The 18098-nt window shown below is 55.5% G+C and overlaps 3 protein-coding genes across 30 annotated transcripts in view; 2 read left to right on the top strand and 1 right to left on the bottom strand.

Annotated features, from left to right (window-relative positions):
* Positions 1 to 1021: 1021 nt before the first annotated feature.
* On the top strand, positions 1022 to 6458 carry PHF1 (PHD finger protein 1). Of its 10 annotated transcripts, none has more exons than XR_001901708.2 (15): positions 1022 to 1236; positions 2246 to 2420; positions 2506 to 2587; positions 2694 to 2789; positions 3200 to 3300; positions 3414 to 3562; positions 3740 to 3835; positions 4042 to 4110; positions 4245 to 4368; positions 4479 to 4546; positions 4742 to 4846; positions 4983 to 5161; positions 5252 to 5346; positions 5607 to 5687; positions 5827 to 6458. XR_001901708.2 is itself a non-coding variant. In XM_009204925.2 (15 exons), the coding sequence occupies exons 2-15, from the start codon at positions 2262 to 2264 to the stop codon at positions 6113 to 6115; spliced, it is 1704 nt and encodes a 567-aa protein (XP_009203189.2). In that variant the 5' UTR covers positions 1022 to 1236; positions 2246 to 2261; the 3' UTR covers positions 6116 to 6458. The 10 variants fall into 10 exon arrangements, 8 of the variants coding, with proteins under 8 accessions (XP_009203189.2, XP_017813286.1, XP_031522906.1 ...); XM_009204925.2 differs by having other exon boundaries at positions 4972 to 5161; XM_017957797.2 differs by having other exon boundaries at positions 4972 to 5161; positions 5610 to 5687.
* Positions 6459 to 6564: 106 nt separating this feature from the next.
* Positions 6565 to 8339, bottom strand: CUTA (cutA divalent cation tolerance homolog). Of its 5 annotated transcripts, none has more exons than XM_003897450.3 (6): positions 7967 to 8143; positions 7486 to 7700; positions 7256 to 7315; positions 7102 to 7147; positions 6925 to 6974; positions 6565 to 6784 (listed from the first exon to the last, which is right to left on the bottom strand). In XM_003897450.3, exons 1-6 carry the CDS (start codon positions 8006 to 8008, stop codon positions 6658 to 6660), a joined length of 540 nt encoding a protein of 179 aa, XP_003897499.1. In that variant the 5' UTR covers positions 8009 to 8143; the 3' UTR covers positions 6565 to 6657. The 5 variants fall into 5 exon arrangements, with proteins under 5 accessions (XP_003897499.1, XP_009203192.1, XP_009203190.1 ...); XM_009204928.3 differs by having other exon boundaries at positions 6566 to 6784; positions 8092 to 8339; XM_009204926.2 differs by having other exon boundaries at positions 6566 to 6784; positions 7486 to 7651; positions 8092 to 8146.
* The window catches only part of SYNGAP1 (synaptic Ras GTPase activating protein 1), a 35427-nt gene continuing 25654 nt past the window's right edge, over positions 8326 to 18098 (top strand). For 8 of the 15 annotated variants that reach the window (XR_004184264.1, XR_004184261.1, XR_004184263.1 and 5 more), the window contains exons 1-3: positions 10088 to 10344; positions 13500 to 13621; positions 15819 to 15924. Coding sequence is in view for 9 of the 15 variants with exons in the window: in XM_031667039.1 (XP_031522899.1) it covers positions 10278 to 10344; positions 13500 to 13621; positions 15819 to 15924 (295 nt within the window). In the remaining 6 variants the exon portion in view is untranslated. Of the gene's footprint in view, positions 8758 to 10082; positions 10345 to 10978; positions 13622 to 15386; positions 15700 to 15818; positions 15925 to 18098 lie in introns of those variants that run through there. The other 7 variants (XM_031667037.1, XM_031667038.1, XM_031667033.1 and 4 more) reach the window with 7 other exon arrangements.

Below are 18098 nucleotides of genomic sequence, written 5' to 3' on the forward strand. Positions count from 1 at the left end.
CAGCTCTCACCGGTTCTGGACCATGGTCTGGATCATTTTCCCCTCTGCTAATACCCCTTCCCCCATCCCTCACATCAGGGAGGCGTGCCCTCCAGCTATCCACGCCCTCTCCTTGGTCAGTAGTTATCTAGATAAGTTTCACCCTTCCGCCGGCCACCCCAGCCCCAGGGAGCAACGTTCCTTTGGTGGGTGTCGGCAAATGGGGACCGGACCTCGGAGTCCAGAGGCGGGGCTAGCGCGCGCTCCCAAACTGCTGGCTCTTTCCTCCCGCCCTTTCCCTGCCTTTCCGTTCGAACGGCTGGGGCTCTGCCCGCTCGCTGCCCATTGGCTGGCTCTCGGTGGCGTCACCGCCTCGGGTCCTTGCCCCCTTCGTCTTTGCGCCAGCCCTGGAAGCACGGGGCGGGACGTGCCCGGGAAGCGGCGCACACGCCCGCCGACTCCCTCTCGCCAACCGCCGACGGCCGCCGCCCCGTGAAGGAGGAGCTCAGTCCTCCCAGGTGCCGCGCGCAGGAGGGGACACGCGTGCGCAAAAGGGCGGCGGGTGGGGCGCGACTCGCCACGGGGAGGGCGGGGCTGGGGCTAACGGCGAGTGGAGGGCGGGGCGCGCGAGGGAGGAGGGCGTGGTGGGGGCATCGAGAAGGGTGAATGGAGGGCGGGGCCGTGAACTGGGGCCGGGGGGCGGGACTTGGAGTGACCATGGGGGGTGGGGCAGTTAACGGATGTGGCATGGGGCGGGGGATCAGTCCGGAGGCGCGCTGCCGGGAGGGGGGATTCCCTCGTGCCCCAAGGGCGAGTCTCAGGTCGGAGGAAGGGGCTGAGGGGATTCCCTCTCCCACCGGGTCCGACTCTTTGCTTCCCAAGCCGCGGAGGGCCTGCCTCTTCCTCGGCGCCCTCCAGGCCTGTCGGAGGTGAGGGAGGTGGGGTGAGGTGGTGCCCGCCCCCCCCTCCGGCTCCTCCTTCCCCCCAGTCCTCCCCTCCCACCACCCTCCCCCCCAACCGGTCCGTCCCTCCCCTCCCTCCCTCCCCCCCGCCGCCTCCTCCTCCTGCCGCTGCCGCTGCTTTGGCTGCTGCGTCATACGCCCCAGAGCCGCCGGGACGGAGGGGCTGGGCCTGGGGACCCCCCGGCCTCCGCCTGCACACCCCCCCACGCCCGGACGTGCCCTTTCCGCGCGGGGGACTCGCCTAGGTCTCCTACGTCTGCCCCTGCCCGGCTCCTGGCGGCCCCAGCTGTCACCGGTAAGGAGGCGGCAGGAGGCGCCGGTGGGGGGCAGGGAGCCGGGGGTCGGCGCGGGGCGCGGGCGGGAGAGCCTCGCCGCCTTGGCCTCGGGTCCGAGCTGGGCCGACTCAAGTCCCTTCTCGGACTTGCGGTCCTGGGGAGTGGAGACCAGGACTGGGACACGCCCCCCTCCCGGGGCACTCGGAGAAGTTGTCTAACCCGGGGGCAGGGAGCCCCGAATTTGAGGGTGACCTGACATAACCTGGCACCAGGATGATTGTTCTTAATGAGACACGCAGGCCTGGGGAGACAGCCGTTTCTGCTCTGGAAAACATCTCCAGAAAAGGTCCCAAAACACATCTCTGGGCAACAGGGCACCCTAATTATGATACCTCTAAACTGAGTGGTAGCCTTTGCTTCTACAACCGTAATTTCTCCTAAAATTTCAAGGCCAGGATATAATATCCCAGGAGAGCTCTGGAAGCTGGGAAACTAGCAACTAGGTTTGGGGTTGGGGGGAGGGCAGTTACCGTGAGGAGAGCCAGTCACTAGAGTTGAAAGAGGACTCAAGAAGCTGGTGATGGGGGCCTGGTGGTTTCCTATCCAGGTGTCTCAGGGATTTGGAGATGGGGGCACAGATCCTTCATTCTTGACGGCAAAATAGGCAAAGAAAATGGGGAAGTTGGCCGGGCGCGGTGGCTCACGCCTGTAATCCCAGCACTTTGGGAAGCTGAGGTGGGTGGATCATGAGGTCAGGAGTTCGAGACCAGTTTGGCCAACATGGCCACACCCCCTCTCTACTAAAAATACAAAAAATAGCCAGGCGTGGTGGTGGGTACCTTTAATCCCACCTACTTGGGAGGCTGAGGCAGGAGAATTGCCTGAACCCAGGAGGTGATGGTTGCAGTGAGCCAAGATTGTGCCACTACACTCCAGCCTGGGCGACAGAGCAAAACTCCATCTCAGAAAAAAAAAATGGGGAAGCTTTCTGAGCATTCATAACCTTCTCCCCATTTCTTTTCTGGCTAGGCCCCCCCAGGATGCAATGGCGCAGCCCCCCCGGCTGAGCCGCTCTGGTACCTCCTCACTTTGGGACCCAGCTTCTCCTGCTCCCACCTCTGGCCCCAGGCCTCGACTTTGGGAGGGTCAAGATGTGCTGGCCAGATGGACTGATGGGCTGCTATACTTGGGTACCATCAAAAAGGTAAGACCTTCTACCTCTGATCTTTTTCCTATTTCCCTTATCTAATTCTGGTTCCCATTTCATCCTCTTTGCTCACCCATTCCAGGTGGACAGTGCTAGAGAGGTGTGTCTGGTCCAGTTTGAGGATGATTCGCAGTTTCTGGTTCTATGGAAAGACATTAGCCCTGGTAAGACTAGAGACCTGAGATTGCACATCCCATGGAAAACAAACCTGGCTTAGAGGGGCAAAAAGAGACTTAAGGGCAGGCCCCGTGACACTGTGTTCTCTCACAGCTGCCCTCCCTGGGGAGGAACTCCTCTGTTGTGTCTGTCGCTCTGAGACTGTGGTCCCTGGGAACCGGCTGGTCAGCTGTGAGAAGTGTCGCCATGGTGAGAGGGCAGGTCACCTGAATGGTCTAGCTTGCTCTTCCCTCCAGGATGGTCCTTATGTCACCTGTCATGGCCTTAGTCCCCAAGCCACTGCTCTGGCCAGGCTGCTTAGCCCTATCTTAGTCCTCATCCCCTTTCAGCCCAGGGAGAAGCAGCCATGGAAAGGGGTGGTGTAACCTTTGCAAGCAGAGGATGGTTTAACTGCATCCTTTTCTAACCATATGACCTTGGACAAGTCCCTTAACCTCTAGGAGCCTCAGTTCCCTGACTCGTAAAATAAGGATCATGTACCCTCTCATCAAGAACATGGTCAAGGATTAAATGAGATGGGTAAAGACTATTCCTGTCCCAATACCAAGCACACACAGGTATGCAATAAGTGGTCTACTATTAACATTATCACTCTTCAGCTTATCACCAGGACTGCCATGTTCCCAGGGCCCCAGCCCCTGGAGAGGGAGAGGGCACATCCTGGGTATGCCGCCAGTGTGTCTTTGCGATCGCCACCAAGGTAAAGGCACTTCCCTGTTACCCCTTCCTGTGGGAGCCTCCCATCCACATCCTCTCCCAAGCCTTTTCCTCTCCCCACCCCTCTGAAGTCATCCACCTGTCCTGTCTCTGCAGAGGGGAGGTGCCCTGAAGAAGGGCCCCTATGCCCGGGCCATGCTGGGTATGAAGCTCTCTCTGCCATATGGACTGAAGGGGCTGGACTGGGATGCTGGACATCTGAGCAACCGACAGCAGAGTTACTGTTACTGTGGTGGCCCCGGGGAGTGAGTAATGAGGGGGAGCAGACTGTGGAATGAATGATGTGGTGGTGCCTCCCAGGAAATGAAGGAAAAAGAACAGGATGAGGGTAGCACTCAGGGGGATGGGAGGTAAGTTTAGGGTTTGGGGCAGTTATGGGGAAGGGGGTTTCTGGAGGCCAGAAGTCCTATGTTCCCCCTCAGGTGGAACCTGAAAATGCTGCAGTGCCGGAGCTGCCTGCAGTGGTTCCATGAGGCCTGCACCCAGTGTCTGAGCAAGCCCCTCCTCTATGGGGACAGGTGAGACCAAGGCAGACTCTCCAGAAGCCAAGGTGTTCTCTTTCTTCGTGCTCCACCCTCAGTTCCCATGCCCGTCTCCACTCCAGTCTCTTCCCAATATCTGCAGCATTACCTCACCTGTTTGCCCCATCCTTGCTTGTGAGTCCTCCAGGGGATGGCATAGTTTTCCTGCGTAAGTGTGTGTTCTCCCTCTTGCCCACGTCCAGGTTCTATGAATTTGAATGCTGTGTGTGTCGTGGAGGCCCTGAGAAAGTCCGGAGACTACAGCTTCGCTGGTGAGCTGGCTTGGGCATGACCTCAGTGTAACTCCACACCCCTAGTATTTTACTCTGTATGCCCCAGCCTCGCACCTCAGGACTCCCCTGGCTCTTAAAATGCCTCTGTGGTCTTGGAAATTTTGTTTTTCCAGGGTGGATGTGGCCCATCTTGTCCTGTATCACCTCAGCGTTTGCTGTAAGAAGAAATACTTTGATTTTGATCGTGAGATCCTCCCCTTCACTTCTGAGAATTGGGACAGTTTGCTTCTGGGGGAGGTAAGGGGTAGTGCAGTTTTGGGGGTTGGGATGGGACAGGGAGATGTAGTGGAAAGGGGAAGAGAAGAAATCACTGTTCCCCTGGCCCCATTTTTCTTCATTCCTCTCAGCTTTCAGACACCCCCAAAGGAGAACGTTCTTCCAAGCTCCTCTCTGCTCTCAACAGCCACAAGGACCGGTGAGTTGGAGGGAAGAGGAGTCTAGGATGAGACTCAGAAAGAGATGGAGATTGGAAGCCTGGAAGGGGAGGGGCTTGCAACCCACCTGGAAGACTATGACTGAAAAGGATTGAGGAATGGTGTAAGGAGGAACCTTTTTTTTTTTTTTTTTTTTAAACAGCACTGACCCTATATCATTTTTCTTCTTGCTCCAGTTTCATTTCAGGGAGAGAGATTAAGAAGAGGAAATGTTTGTTTGGTCTCCATGCTCGGATGCCTCCCCCTGTGGAGCCCCCTACTGGAGATGGAGCACTCACCAGGTCACTGGTCCAGGGGGGATGGGGGAAATTCTCAGGGTGTTAGTGCTGGCGGGTATATGTATAGAGATGGGGAGGTCTTTGGGGTGTCCGGGAGGGGGCTGGGGGGATAAGGAGGCCTCTTACAGCTTCCCTTCAGGGCAGGGCCCTGGGGGAGGGGTCTCACGTCCCCTGGGGAAGCGCCGGAGGCCGGAGCCAGAGCCCCTGAGGAGGAGGCAGAAGGGGAAAGTGGAGGAGCTGGGGCCACCCTCAGCAGTGCGCAATCAGCCCGAGCCCCGGGAGCAGAGGGAGCGGGCTCATCTGCAGAGGGCACTGCAGGTACCGGGGCAGGGGGAACCCTATGGAGCAAATGGTGGGGTGTGGGAAGGAGTCAAGGATTACCTCTCAGTCCTTTGCCCCCTCTTCTAGGCCTCAGTGTCTCCACCATCCCCCAGCCCTAACCAGACTTACCAGGGCAGCAGCGGCTACAACTTCCGGCCCACAGATGCCCGCTGCCTGCCCAGGTCAGTGCTCCTCTGCCTCTCCCCCACAAAATATGCTCCCATTTATTCACATCTTCTGGACTTTCTCACCCAGAATTATTTTCCCTCTCCCCCTTGGCTACCCACTTCTTGGCCTAGACCAACTTCTAGAACTAGTGTCTGGTAGCCAGTATTCTGGGGAAGGGAGTCCCTTGTGGGTAGTGTTTGAGCTCTGCACTTCCCCGGGGGAGAAGGTCCTGTTCCCCTGCTTCAGGTCCTGACTTGCCCCACTCCAACCCCAGCAGCCCCATCCGGATGTTTGCTTCCTTCCACCCTTCTGCCAGCACCGCAGGGACCTCTGGGGACGGTGAACCCCCAGACAGGTGAGATTCTATCTTCTATTACCAGCAATGCTCCTCTTCCCCTCTATGTGCTCAAGGCTCTTAGTCTCTAACACTGTTTCTCTGATTCACATGTGCTCTCCATTTCTGCCCATTTCTTACAATTGCCTTCTCTCCCTAGGTCACCCCTGGAACTTCACATTGGTTTCCCCACAGACATCCCTAAAAATGCCCCCCACTCGATGACTGCCTCATCTTCCTCAGTCTCATCCCCATCCCCAGGTCTTCCTAGACGCTCAGCACCCCCTTCTCCCCTGTGCCGTAGTTTGTCTCCTGGGACTGGGGGAGGAGTCCGAGGTGGGGTTGGCTACCTGTCCCGAGGGGACCCTGTCCGGGTCCTTGCTCGGAGAGTACGGCCTGATGGCTCTGTGCAGTACCTGGTTGAGTGGGGAGGAGGGGGCATCTTCTGAACAGCTTGCCTCTGCCCACCTCCCCATTCACACACACCGGCACTTTCATACCCTGACCTCTGACCTCACCTACAGCTGGGATGTACCTGGAGAGATAGGGGATAGTTCTCCCTACTGCCCAGGCTGGAATCCAAGAGTAGGGGGTGGGGAAGAGGCTCTCTTCTCTACCTTCCTTCATGATTCCTGACCCCTCCATCCTTCCCATTTCCTTTGATGTTATTTTGTTACAGCTTTTTAAATATTTTTTAAAATTATTTAACCCCTGGGGGCAGAGACTGAGGAGGGAGGATGATAAGGGATCGCGGACTCTGTATGATTGAAATAAACAGAAATAAATCTAGCAGCTCGGAGTCATTCTGAAAGATGTAGAGAATACAGGGACTAGAAGCACTTATATTCTCCCAACAAATTTGCATACATGACAAGGAAAAAACAGGCAAAAGGCAGAAAGACCTAAAGACAGGATTTATTGGGGGCCCGGTCATCACCTGGAAGTCAGAAGGCATTGAGTATCAAAGGGATCACGGCAGGAACAGGGCTCATCATGGCAGGACTGTGCTGGAGTCAGAAACTGACTCTGTGACCTGGCGCACCCACTGCAGGTATGGAAAGTTCCCCTGTTCCACAGGCAATGCAATTACCTCAGCCACTTCGTAAGGGTGCACAGAACTACAAGATAGGTGGGTGGGGGAAGGGGATTACTCAAAGATTGACCTAAAGGAACCCACTCCCTTGCGCAAGCAAGTCACATCCCCACAGTACACACCCTCAGTACACACCCTCACCCCATACATCTCAAAAGTTCTCACCGAACAAAATCTGTCAAAGCTGGGACCAAGGAACTTTGCGTTTTAATCATCTAAGGGACAAAGATAAACATGGTTGAATCAAGGAGTGGGACTGAGTTCAGTTTCTCAGAAGAGGGGTAAGGGCTAAAGGGGTCAGGGATTGGGGAAATTTTGTTGGGTGGGGGAAATGTTTCTCACCATCAGCACCTCACTGTCTTCCTCGATCTTCCCTTTCCACTCATAGCTGAAAGGTCAGAGGGGGAGAGTTGTGAGGAGCAAAGAATTTCCCCCAGGAAAGAGGTTCCCAGTCAGCTCCTACAGTTAGGTTAACCCCCCAACTCCTATGACTCACATGGATGTAATCTGAGGGATGAGGTTGACGCAGGCTGCAAGGCGCTTCTCCACCACAGCCCTGGAGTGAAGAGACAGTCCCATTCAGAGTGCCCCATGACCCCAGTTTTTGTACTGGCAGCCCAGAGACAGGCTTGCAGAGCTGAAGAGAGGAGAAAGCGGCACTCTTCTGCCCCACCCCCAACTCTCCCTTCATGATCATCCTTTCTCGCTGAACATCGAGGTCCCTACCTGGCGATCTCCTTGGCGACCTTCTCGTTGGGGCAAGTGACAAAGGCTGCAGACACCGAGCCCGGAACGTAGCCGGAGCCGGAATCCGAGGCTGGCGAGGGCTGGGTCGGAGGGCTTCCAGAGGCCATGGTCAGCAGGGCTCGGGGTAGCAACAAAAGGCGGGAGGCTACAGGCAGCAGCGCCGGCATCCAAACAAAAGACAGGAGCAGAGAAGCCTGAGAGCAGGAGGCGAATTCGATCTCTCCTCACCAACAGCCCAGGAAATTACACCCAGGGAAGCCTCTGCTTAGATACTCAGGCTCTGCCCTCCCTCTGATGTACCCCGAAGAAGAATGCCCCTGAAGGTGAGAGAGAAACTTGGAAAAGTAAAGCAAAGGCTCATTTCACTCACACCTCAGGGGGCCAACCTCTGGGATTTGGGGTACAGGTAGCGGTCGAGGCTTCGAGGACCGGAAGGGGCGGGACGGGGCCGGTCACTCACCACTCCGCCGAGCAGGACCGCAGGAGCCCGCCCCCTACTCATGCGGCCTACGCTGGTAGAGGAGAGTTGATCTCAGAGGCCACACGTCACACGGAGAAACAACCCCAGGAAGAGCGGCCTCTTACCTGGGTGGCAGCCACGTGATAAGAAAACAGCGCGCACCATGTGACAGTAGAAGGGGGACCGCCCGCCCTTCCAGAGCCAGCCAATCCTGGCCCTGTCGTGGCGCGGTTTGCCCGCCTCCTGATGAGGGCGGAGCGATGGGAGACTTGACCAATCGACCGCCGGATCTGCAGACGTGCGCGGAAATGGCACGCCCGTTTCCGTGTGAACCCGAAACTACCACTTGCTGGCTGAGGAGAGCCGCTGCGGCTTTCCACTGTCACGTGAGGGGGCCGGTCCTCTCCGGCGGCGGCACTCAGCGAGTGACGCCAAGTGGCCAATCACAGGCCAGCCCTGCAGGCCACGTGAGGCGAGTGCTGGCTCCAGGAAAGGGGGGGGGGCCGGAGACCCCGCATAGTCGATGCGTCAGGCTGTGGTGTGGGGAATCATTCTGAAACCCCACAATGTGCCTAACCTCCCCTGCACTGTTTCCGAGGCCTTAAGGTGTGGGAGGGTCTGAGAAAGACCCTTCACCCCAACCTCAGGGGTTAAGAGAGCGCCCCCTGCCATTTTAGTTGGGACAGAGATATGCCTGGGTTTGGGAATGAACAACGGTGATCTAGAAGCCCGCTGTCCCTGAGTAGCGGGGAGTGATTAGGCAGGCATGGGCATGGCACAACAATAGCTAGGTGAGGAAAGATGCATTTTAAAACAGAGCGAGATCCTGTAAATGGGGTAGAGGATGGTGAAAATGGGGCCTAGCCATCTTAATTGAAAACCCAAAGCTTGAGACAGACTACTGAATCAGAGGGAAGGAGAACGAGGGCTGCAGGATGGGGACAGTGGTGATGGTCCTTCTGTCCCCTCTTCCCTGCCTATTCCACTCCACAGGATTGGTCCACCTCTCAGCCTTGGGTCTCCTTTCCCTAACCCATCCCCTGAGGAGCCAGGACCTGCCCTACATAACTTCCCTGGGGCCCAAGCACATCCTGTGACCCAAAAATGGAGAGAGGGGCCAGTGAGAGGCAGAGAGGTGGGAGGAGGCGCAGAGAAAAAAGCTCTTGCCACTGCCCCCACCCAATATTTCCCCTCCCTTCAAGGTCTGAGGTCATTGGTCTGGTGGTGGGAATGCCTCGGAGTTTCCCAGGCTGACGTCAGGGTTCTACCTCTGGGAGGTTCTAGGGCAGGGAAGTGGGGAGGGGAGGTTCCCTGAGATCTCTGTCTTTGAGTTTGGAGTTTGTCTCTGAGACAGATTTCGGAGGGGTCTTTCAGTATTTGTGTGGAGATCTTTCTTAGGACTGAGTTTCCTTTTATGTTTTTGGTCTGGGGGGTTTCTATGTTTCAGGGTCTGTGGTCACACTCTGAGGTCTTTCGAAGTCTTCTTCATGAATTTTGGGTCTCTGAGTTGTGCATCTCTGGACCAGCTGAGGTCTCTCTCTATCTCCCCTTAAATCTGGAGTGTCTCTGTCTCTGAGTTATCAGTCTCTGAGATCTGAGTCTGGGGTCTCTCTCTAGGTCTGAGTTCTCTAAGCTCTAATTCTACATCTGGCTTTTTCTGAATCTGGGCCTCATCTTTTTCTGAGTCTAGGTCTCAGGTCCTGATCACTGAAATCATCATCTCAGGGTCTGGAGTCTAAGATGTCTGTGGGTATGGAGAACCCTTTTGAGCCTGGATTCTCAGATTTTGATCTTGGGTTCCTCTCTCTGGGGGATCTGGGGTCGTTTTTTCCTCAAATCAGGAGTCTCTTTTCCTCTAGATTTTGGGCCTGTGTCTCAAATTAACCCACGGTGGGGGGTGGTGAAGTATCTTTCTCTGTGGGTCTAGGGTCTCTCTCTCAGGGTCTGGGGTCTGCATCTTTAGCACCTCTGTCTTTCTCTGGTGTGTTTTTGAGTCAGGGGTCTCTCTCTCTCACAATCTGGGCCTCCCCGAGTAGGGGTGGGGGCTGCAGAGTCTCTCCCTCCTCCTCCTCCTCCTGCTCTCTTAGCTCTCGCTCGCTCCCCCGCCCCCCCTCTCTCTCGGCTGCCGCTGCTGCCGTTGGCTCTTATTCTCCTCCTCCTCCTCCTCTCTCCTCCTCTCTGCTTCTCTCTGCTCCTCTCTCCTCCTCTCTCCTCCTCCTCCTCCTCCACCTCCTCCTCCTTCTCCCCCTCTTTCTCCCCCTCTTTCTCTCTTCTTTCTCCCCCGTCCCCCCGCCCCCTCCCCCCAGGCCTGATGAGCAGGTCTCGAGCCTCCATCCATCGGGGGAGCATCCCCGCGATGTCCTATGCCCCCTTCAGAGGTACGTGGTGGGGGGAGGGGGAGGGCCATATGGGGGGCAACAGGGGGAGGGGCAGGGGGCGGGGGAGAGTCGGGGCCAAGGGAGGGGAGCGGCTGAAATGGAGAGAGAGGGGAGGACCGGGAAGGCAGGGGTGGGAGCAACCGGGAAGGAGGGATTGGAGGCCAGAGGGATAGGGGTAGATAAGGGACGGAGGGGCCAGGAAATGGGCCTTGAAAGGGGGCTGAAGGGAAAATGATGAAGGGGAAAGAAAGCGCCAGAAAGGGGTGGGAAGGTAGAAGGATTGGGTTGGGGAAAAAGCTGCAGAAATAATTTGGGGGTGGGAGCTGAGTGATGAGGAAAACATCAAGGAAATAGAGGGACAGAGTCTTGGAAGAGGGGCTAGGAGGGAGAAATGAAAACATAGGGGTGAAAAGAGAAGCCAAGAAGATGTGGGGGGAGAATTTGGTGGGGGACTCAGAGTATGGTAAGGGGTGGAAAAAGAGAGGAGGATGGAGGGAGAGAAGGGGCCAGATGGAGAGAGAGGGAGGCAGTGGGGGGTGGGGGGATGGAGGGTCCAGATGGAGGGAAGAGAGGAGAGATGGAATGGTGGGGGAGGGGAGACCAGGGCAGGGGGAGGGCCAAATTATGTGTGCTTGGTGGGGTGGCAATATAAGTAAAATTAAGTGATGGGAGTAGGGGACAGGTTAGGATCCTGCCCCAGCCTCTGACCCTCTTAAAGGCTCTTGACCAGTGAAATGTAACCTCTGGGGTCTTAATGCTATCTTCACTTCATCACTTTTACCCCCTTCCCCCACCCCTCCAATCCTTATTTCCATTCCCCCTCCCTCCTCTGCTGTCCATCACCTATATCTTTCCCCCCATATGGTGTCCGTTCCTTATATGAGTCCCCCTTCTGTCCTTCCCCTATATCAGTCCCCTCTCTGGTGTCCATTGCCTCTCTCTATCTCTTTTCTATGTGGTCGCTCCCTTATATCTCTATCGCTTCTCTACTAGTCTGTCTTGACCCCTTGTCATAGCCCCCGCATTAGGTCTGCCTCCTTTGCTCTGACACGTCCAGTCGAGCCCTTCAGGTGTATTCCCTTGCCCCTAGGCATTTACCATCATTTCTGCCTCCTTTTCTTTTATATCTACTCCTATTATTTGTCCCCCAGACCATTCCTTGTCACCACAAGTCTGTGCCTACCCACTTTCCCTTAATACCTCAACTCTTATTATCATTTCTCTTTTCTTGTCTCCTCTACTTATTGGGGTGTTGGAGATTTGGGTTACAAAGACACAGGTTTTGATGATTAGAACAAGGGATCCCCATCTCAGCCCTTAAGAGATTTCTCATGCTAGTAAAAATTTTCCCTTTCTCAGTCATGTTCCTCTGCCTCTTGCATCTGCCTCCAGAATCATTCTTCACCAAGTCCAGACAGTGTGTGTGTGTGTGTGTGTGTTTCTAGAGTTGTTCCTAAGTTCCCTGCTGCCAGGAGAAAGATGCCCTCTGAAGTCTAACCTGCCTCCCTTGGCTGCAGCCTGAACCAGCCCTTTCCCAAGATGCTTATGTGTATCAACAGATTTCTCTTCTGAGTATACCAAATGTCTAAGTGCGGTGGGCATGTTGCCAGCAATGTCTGTAGTTTCAGAGGCTAGGTATTGGTGATCTTTGTGTGTAGAGAACATTAGTTAGTCTCTGGAAATGGGTTGAGATAGAGTTTCAAAGTATTGTGGTTTCTAGATGGTGGACATTCTGAGGTGGACATTCATCGCTCACTGTGATCTGGAGGCTGGGTAAATTTGAGAGATATATTTATAGACAGAAAAGGGCTGAATTTGCAAAACTCTGCTACTCAGTGCATTCTGTTGGAATGAAGCTCAAAGACCAGTTCTCCTGCAGTATACTCATGGTTATCCCATAAAAGTGACAGAGTTTGATCTTTTTTTCCATCTAAAATCGGATACCTTAAGCTGATTTCTCTTTGCTGTCACCAATGTGACAGGCCCTCTTACTTCAATAGGGCCTGTGTGGCATTGGGGTTTAAAGGAGAGGCAGTTTGCAGGAAAAGCGGTATGGCAAGAACAACAGAATTGGGGAAGGAGGACCCTGGGATCATCTCAGCCATGGGTGACACTTAGTCTACTATTCTCTCTTCTGCAAGTTTTGTTCCCATCTCCAGCTCTCGTCTTTGGAGGCCCCTCTATGTCACCAGGCCTGGATATTCCATTCTTTCCCCCTGACCTCTTTCTTCCTCAGGCTCTTCGCTGTGCCTTGGGAAGGCTCCTAACCTATGGAGTGGCTTCCATCCTGTCCATTGAGACTAGGTGGGGTGAGGTGGTGGGGGCAGTGTTGAATCTCTGGGCACTGAATGGGGGAAGAGATAAATTTGGTCTCTACTCGTCCAAACAAGGGCATATTTCTCACATTCTGCCCTGGCCCCTCCACAGCCAGATGCCGACAAAAGCCATCTTCTCCTTAACACCAGAAGAACCAGAACTTTCCCTAAAGGATGAACAGGGTTGAACTAGGGGAGGAGGGCACAGAGGAGGGAGAGTTGGGAGGGGAGGCCCTCTCATGTCTCTGACTCTGTGAACAGGTAAGCTCCCTGACTTCCTCTTTTCTAGATATTTAGCCCTCTGAATCTCATGATCCCAGTGTTCCTACACACACACCCCATCCTTCTTTCCCACAGCTGTGTAGCTTTCCTCATACTCTTTTATAGAGGGATGGTGCCACCTTCCAAGTCCTTGTCTTCTGCAGCTATTTGGATGCCTTCCTCTACCCAGATATCTGACACCAACTTCTGTGTTTTTCTCCTGCCAATTTTGTGGCATCTCCACCTTATTTTCCTGAAGTAGATGGAGAGCTCCTTCTTCTTTCTCTGCCCCCAAACGTGTACCTTCTCTGTCATATAATTCCCGTCCCTGAACCTCTGCATTTCTTCCCCCAAGTCTCCAGAGCCTTCTGTGATGTGATCCTCTCCTCTTTTCCCCTATGTATAAACGCTTGTCTTGTGTTCCTTTAGAGTTGCCAGGTGCCTCACTTTCAACTGTGATCTCCTGAAGGCTGGTGGGGTCCCCTTCTCACTTTGTGGACTCTCTTCTTGCCATTTTAGGCCTCTGCTTCCAAATACATAGAGCCTCCCTTACTGTTTCTGTGTATCTCTGTCTCCCAGATGTACGGGGACCCTCTATGCACCGAACCCAATATGTTCATTCCCCATATGATCGTCCTGGTTGGAACCCTCGGTTCTGCATCATCTCGGGGAACCAGCTGCTCATGCTGGATGAGGATGAGGTGAGTGGGGTGAGAAGGCTGGGGAAAGGCATGTGGGAGAATGGGGAGAATCCTCATTAGTGAAGGGGAGAGAGACACAAAGAAGGCAGACAAAGAAGAAGCATTTGCAAATGGCAGGAGGGTGGCTACTGAGACTTGGGTTGGAGTGTGACAAGAGGGGTAGTCATCCTCTCACTTTGGGAAGGGAGTCTTTGAGGGTTATGAACTGTGTTGGGGAGGAGATGTGTCTGAAGATTTTGGGGTGGGGAGGCTCCTGTTTTCATACTGTCCATATTGTAGGATAGGTTAGAATGGGGAAGGGGAACTGAAAAGTTTGGAGAAGGGGTGAAGACATGGGAAGCCCTCCCCACCAAAGTAATCTTCAGGACCCCTCTCTGCTTTGCCCACTGAGCAAGACTCCCAGTCCTTTCTCCATCAGGGGGCAGAGTGCAAGGAGGAGAAATTGCAGGACCCAGAGAAAACGCAGGGTATAGAGGAGGTTTTCGGTAGCTGAAGGGTAATAGGAGAGAAGACTGAGGTCAGTGGATCTTGGCATGATGGGGGTGAAGACTGGGAGGGTGACTGAGATCAAGGTTCAGAGAGACACTGAGAGGGATTCTGCAAGGGAATGGTTGGACATCAGGAAGGAATATAAGGGAGGGGAACTGGGAGTATGTGGAGTTATCTAAAGGAGTAGGAGTGGAGTAGGGGCAGGGACTAGCCAGAGTAAAGGAGATGAAATGGACAGAGGCCTCTTATGGAAGGTGGTGGCCAGGTATGGAGATCTGAGAGCCAGGGGAGTGTGGGTTCTGATTTGGGAGCTGGGTCAGTAGGAGTGTCCATCGGAGGAAATAGAGGATGAAAACTGGAAGGATACCCCATAAGTGTGAGTCAGGGAATGGGGGTGATTTGGGGGACAAGCTTTAAAGAATGGTAGGGTAGCCTGGAAAACCAAATGTGATGAGAAATAGGCCCTGAAAGTTGTTGGGAATGGTGTGATGAGGAAGGGTTAGAATTCGAGTCAGGGCTAACTACAGTGTCAAGGGACCTGTGGGGGCAGGTGAGAGTGTGGAGAGATGGCTGGGTAGACAGCTTCCAGGCCACAGAGTAAAGTAGAGGTGTTAAGGAGAGGATATGGTGACTTTGAAAGGGGAGGTGGTTTGCGGAGTCTAAGTTTTGGACACCATTGGGAGAGATTTGAGTGACTGTGGTCAAACCCCTCGATGAAGGTTTGGAGTCCGTAGGAGAAATGGGGGAAACTGGAACCAAGAGTGGGGACTGTTATAGGGATGAAGAGGGAAGACCATGGATTGGGGTAATGAAGGAATGACAGAGATAGGGACAGATTGAAGGGACCAGTGGCCAGCAAGCTGAGGGGCAATTGGAATGGCCGGTCTGGAGTAGGAAGGGCATGTGTGTGGGAGGGGGAGTAGATGGAACTGGGAAAATGAGCAGCCTGGACAGACACAGGGAGTTGCAATTGGATGGGTGGTGGAACTGGGGCTGGGAGATAGTGAGGGGTCTGTTCCTGTGGCTCTTGGTAGAGGTGGAGGAGACTGCAGGGGTGGAGGTGTATGGAGGTAGGGATGGAGGTGGACAGGGGGAGTGGGGTGTGAAGCTTAGGGAAAGGTGATGGCTGAGGGGAAGAAGGGAACTGAGAAATGTTGGGTCGGGTGATGGAAGGAGATGAAAGGTGGGGGAAGGTGACCAGGCCCTCTGGGGGGAGGGGAGGTTGGGTCCCAGTCTGGCCGCAAGCCGGGCCGTGGGAGGGAGACAAGCTGTGGATCCTGATTATAAATGCAGCTTCTGCTACCCCCGTGACAGGCTCGGAGGGAGAGAAGGGGGTAAGGGAGGTGGGAGGTTGGGAGGAAAGCAGGGAGAATGGAGGAACTGAAGGTCAAGGGAAAACTGGATTCAGGAAGTAGCTAACTTCTGAGGAGTTGCAGAAGAGCTGAGTAGGGTTTGGGAGAATTCTCAGGAAGGTGTTTCAAGACAAATGGAGGGAGAAAAGAGGGTGGGACGGGAAGGAATGAGAGAGAGAGACTGGGGGAGAGAAGGGAGAGATCCAGTCACAAAGTGTGGAGGGGCCGGGGCAGAAGGTGGGCAGGCTGAGGGGGGAAAGGGAGGCCCGCCCTTCCTGGGAGGGGGCGGAGAGGGGTAGAGGGAGGGGAAGGGCGGCGTGGGCCAGGGAGGTCTGAGACACCCCCACCTCCCCTAGATACACCCGCTACTGATCCGGGACCGGAGGAGCGAGTCCAGTCGCAACAAACTGCTGAGACGCACAGTCTCCGTGCCGGTGGAGGGGCGGCCCCACGGCGAGCATGGTACGGCGGCCGAGCAGGCTCTCATGCCCCGGACAGGCGAGGGGAGAGGGCTGAAGGTGGACGGGGCTGGCGGGGCGGGGGCGTCGGGGAGCTGCGGGAGCTGGCCGGGGGCGGGAGAAGGTGGAGACAAAGTCTCGCTTCCCGAGGGGAGATGGCGCCCTCCTCTGGAAGGTGGAGCGGGACAGAGGCTGTGGGTGAGAGGCCCCTGTAGGTCCTCGCTCGGCTTCGCTCCCTTTCTCCTCTCCAGCAATGAAGTTTGACTATTTTCCTGGTGCTTGTAAAAATAGTCTCCTTAGATCTTTAGCTTCCAGTCCATGTGTTCCTGCCCCTGCGCCTCCCAGCCCCTGGTCTGGGATCTTGGAAAGAATGACCTAGTTCCTGCCCTCCCCCCAGACCTCTGCCCCACCCCTATGCTCCTGATTCTTCTTCCGGACCTTCAGTCCTTAAGGTCTCCTTTTCTTGCCCCCTTTGTTTCTTCTCTCATCAGCTGCTTCTATTTTCTGCAGTTGTATCACCCCCTTTCTCTTTCCTCCCTGATTTCTCTTATTTTCTGTACCCCTCTTGATTACCCCGTCCCTCCCCTCTGCTCCCGGCGAAAGTCCATCAGACTCCCATCTCATCTCCTTTCTGTCTGTAGAGCTATCTGCTCGGTCTGTCTCTCCAACTCTCTCCCTCTCTCCATCTGTCTCTTCCCCTCCCTCCCCCTTTCTGCCCCCCCCAACCCCCTCTTTAGTCATTTAAAAAAAGATTTTTGTCTTCCTGAGAAGTTCGCTTAAAAGGTTTCCATGGGAACAGTGAGGGGAGATGAAGGCAGAGAACAGAGATCTGCAGCCAAGGTGCAGAGAGACGCCCTCAGCCCCCGGAAACCCCCTCGTCACTGCCCCCTTCCACTGCATTTCCCTTCCCGGACCCAGCGATCCAGGTTCCCCATTCTTCCAACCCCCGGGTGACCCCTTTTTCCCACCAGCTCCCCCTCCCCTCAGGAATTCAGGCTACCAGTTTCTTTCCCTTAGAGAGCCGGTGACCTGTCCCCATCCGTTGGCTCCTTCCAGCCTTCTGATAGGTCCAGGCCCTACTAGCCTTGTGGGCCGGTTTGGGGACCTTGGGTGGGTGGGTGGGTGGGTGGTCAGGGATGTGTGTCATTGTCATGGAAACCCCATACCATGGGGGTGTGTGGGTAGCACATCTCTGTAAGGCAAAGTCAGGTGGTGGTGGAGTGTATACAGAGAATGTGTGTGATGTCTGTCACATCTGTGTGTGTTATGTATATGTGTGTATGTCATGTTCGTGTCTGGGGAAGATGTGTGTGTTTGTGTGCACGTGTGTATACCTGCGTTTCCAGGCCAGAATGGTCACATGCTCACAGAGCATGTTTATCATGTGTCCTGTGGTTGGCAGATCTGCCCACTTATTCCCCATCTTTCTTCTCCTTATCCTGAGTCCTCAGGGTCTAGGGGTCTCTGGCGGGGGTCTCCCGTGTGTTTTGGGTGGGGACACCGTGAGTGTTTGGAGTTGAGGTGGCACGTGGAGGTTGCTGTATTGGGGTTCACTAGGGGCTGGGAGGGGTTCCAGGGGCATATGTATTTGGGGGGAGGGCTTAGTGAAAGTTGATAGGGAGTGAACATTTAGGGTCTTCAGGGAAACATGGAATGTGTAAAGGGCACAGAGGATGTGCAGTGGACACGGGTCGTTGGAACCTTGGGGACTTGGCTATGCAAAGGTGTTTGCTGAGGCTGTGGACTCTCCAGCCCGGGAGAGGTCGCCGGACCTTTGAGGGGCATTGGAATCCAGGGCTCCTCCTCTGCTGGGTGGAGCCGCGAACCCTCGTTCTCTCCGCGGTTTTGTGTGTGTGGGGGGGTCCTGCTCAGGAGGGGATGGTGGGTGGCCTGGTTTGTTTTGGGGGTCCCCTTGCCCCCCTCCCCCGTCTCTCTCGCGCTGTCTCCGGGCGACGGGGCTCGTGACAGAGGCGGCCACGGCAGCAGCGGTCGCCTAGCAACGGCGGCGGGGCCCGGGCAACGGCGGCAGCGGCGGGAGCGGCGGCGGAGGGAGCCGTTCCCGCGGCCGTCACCGCGCGGCCGTCCCGGCCGTCCCGGGCCCCGCCGCCGCCCTCACCGCGCCGGGCGGCGCGAGCCGGGCCGTACCGCCCCCTCTCACTCCGCACCCCGCCCTTCCCC

Source organism: Papio anubis, chromosome 6, assembly GCF_008728515.1.
Source record: "Papio anubis isolate 15944 chromosome 6, Panubis1.0, whole genome shotgun sequence".
Lineage (NCBI taxonomy): Eukaryota > Metazoa > Chordata > Mammalia > Primates > Cercopithecidae > Papio > Papio anubis.

Excerpts from the sequence above, each read along its gene's own strand:
- CUTA (XM_003897450.3), bottom strand. The coding sequence starts at position 8,008 with ATGAGTAGGGGGCGGGCTCCTGCGGTCCTGCTCGGCGGAGTG. Across the intron at positions 7,701-7,966 it reads CGGTCCTGCTCGGCGGAGTG|GCTTCTCTGCTCCTGTCTTT; the intron begins GTGAGTGACCGG and ends TCCTGCTCTCAG. Across the intron at positions 7,148-7,255 it reads ATCCCTCAGATTACATCCAT|CTATGAGTGGAAAGGGAAGA; the intron begins GTGAGTCATAGG and ends CTGACCTTTCAG.
- PHF1 (XM_009204925.2), top strand. The coding sequence starts at position 2,262 with ATGGCGCAGCCCCCCCGGCTGAGCCGCTCTGGTACCTCCTCACTTTGG. Across the intron at positions 2,421-2,505 it reads ACTTGGGTACCATCAAAAAG|GTGGACAGTGCTAGAGAGGT; the intron begins GTAAGACCTTCT and ends CACCCATTCCAG. Across the intron at positions 2,790-3,199 it reads CTGTGAGAAGTGTCGCCATG|CTTATCACCAGGACTGCCAT; the intron begins GTGAGAGGGCAG and ends ATCACTCTTCAG.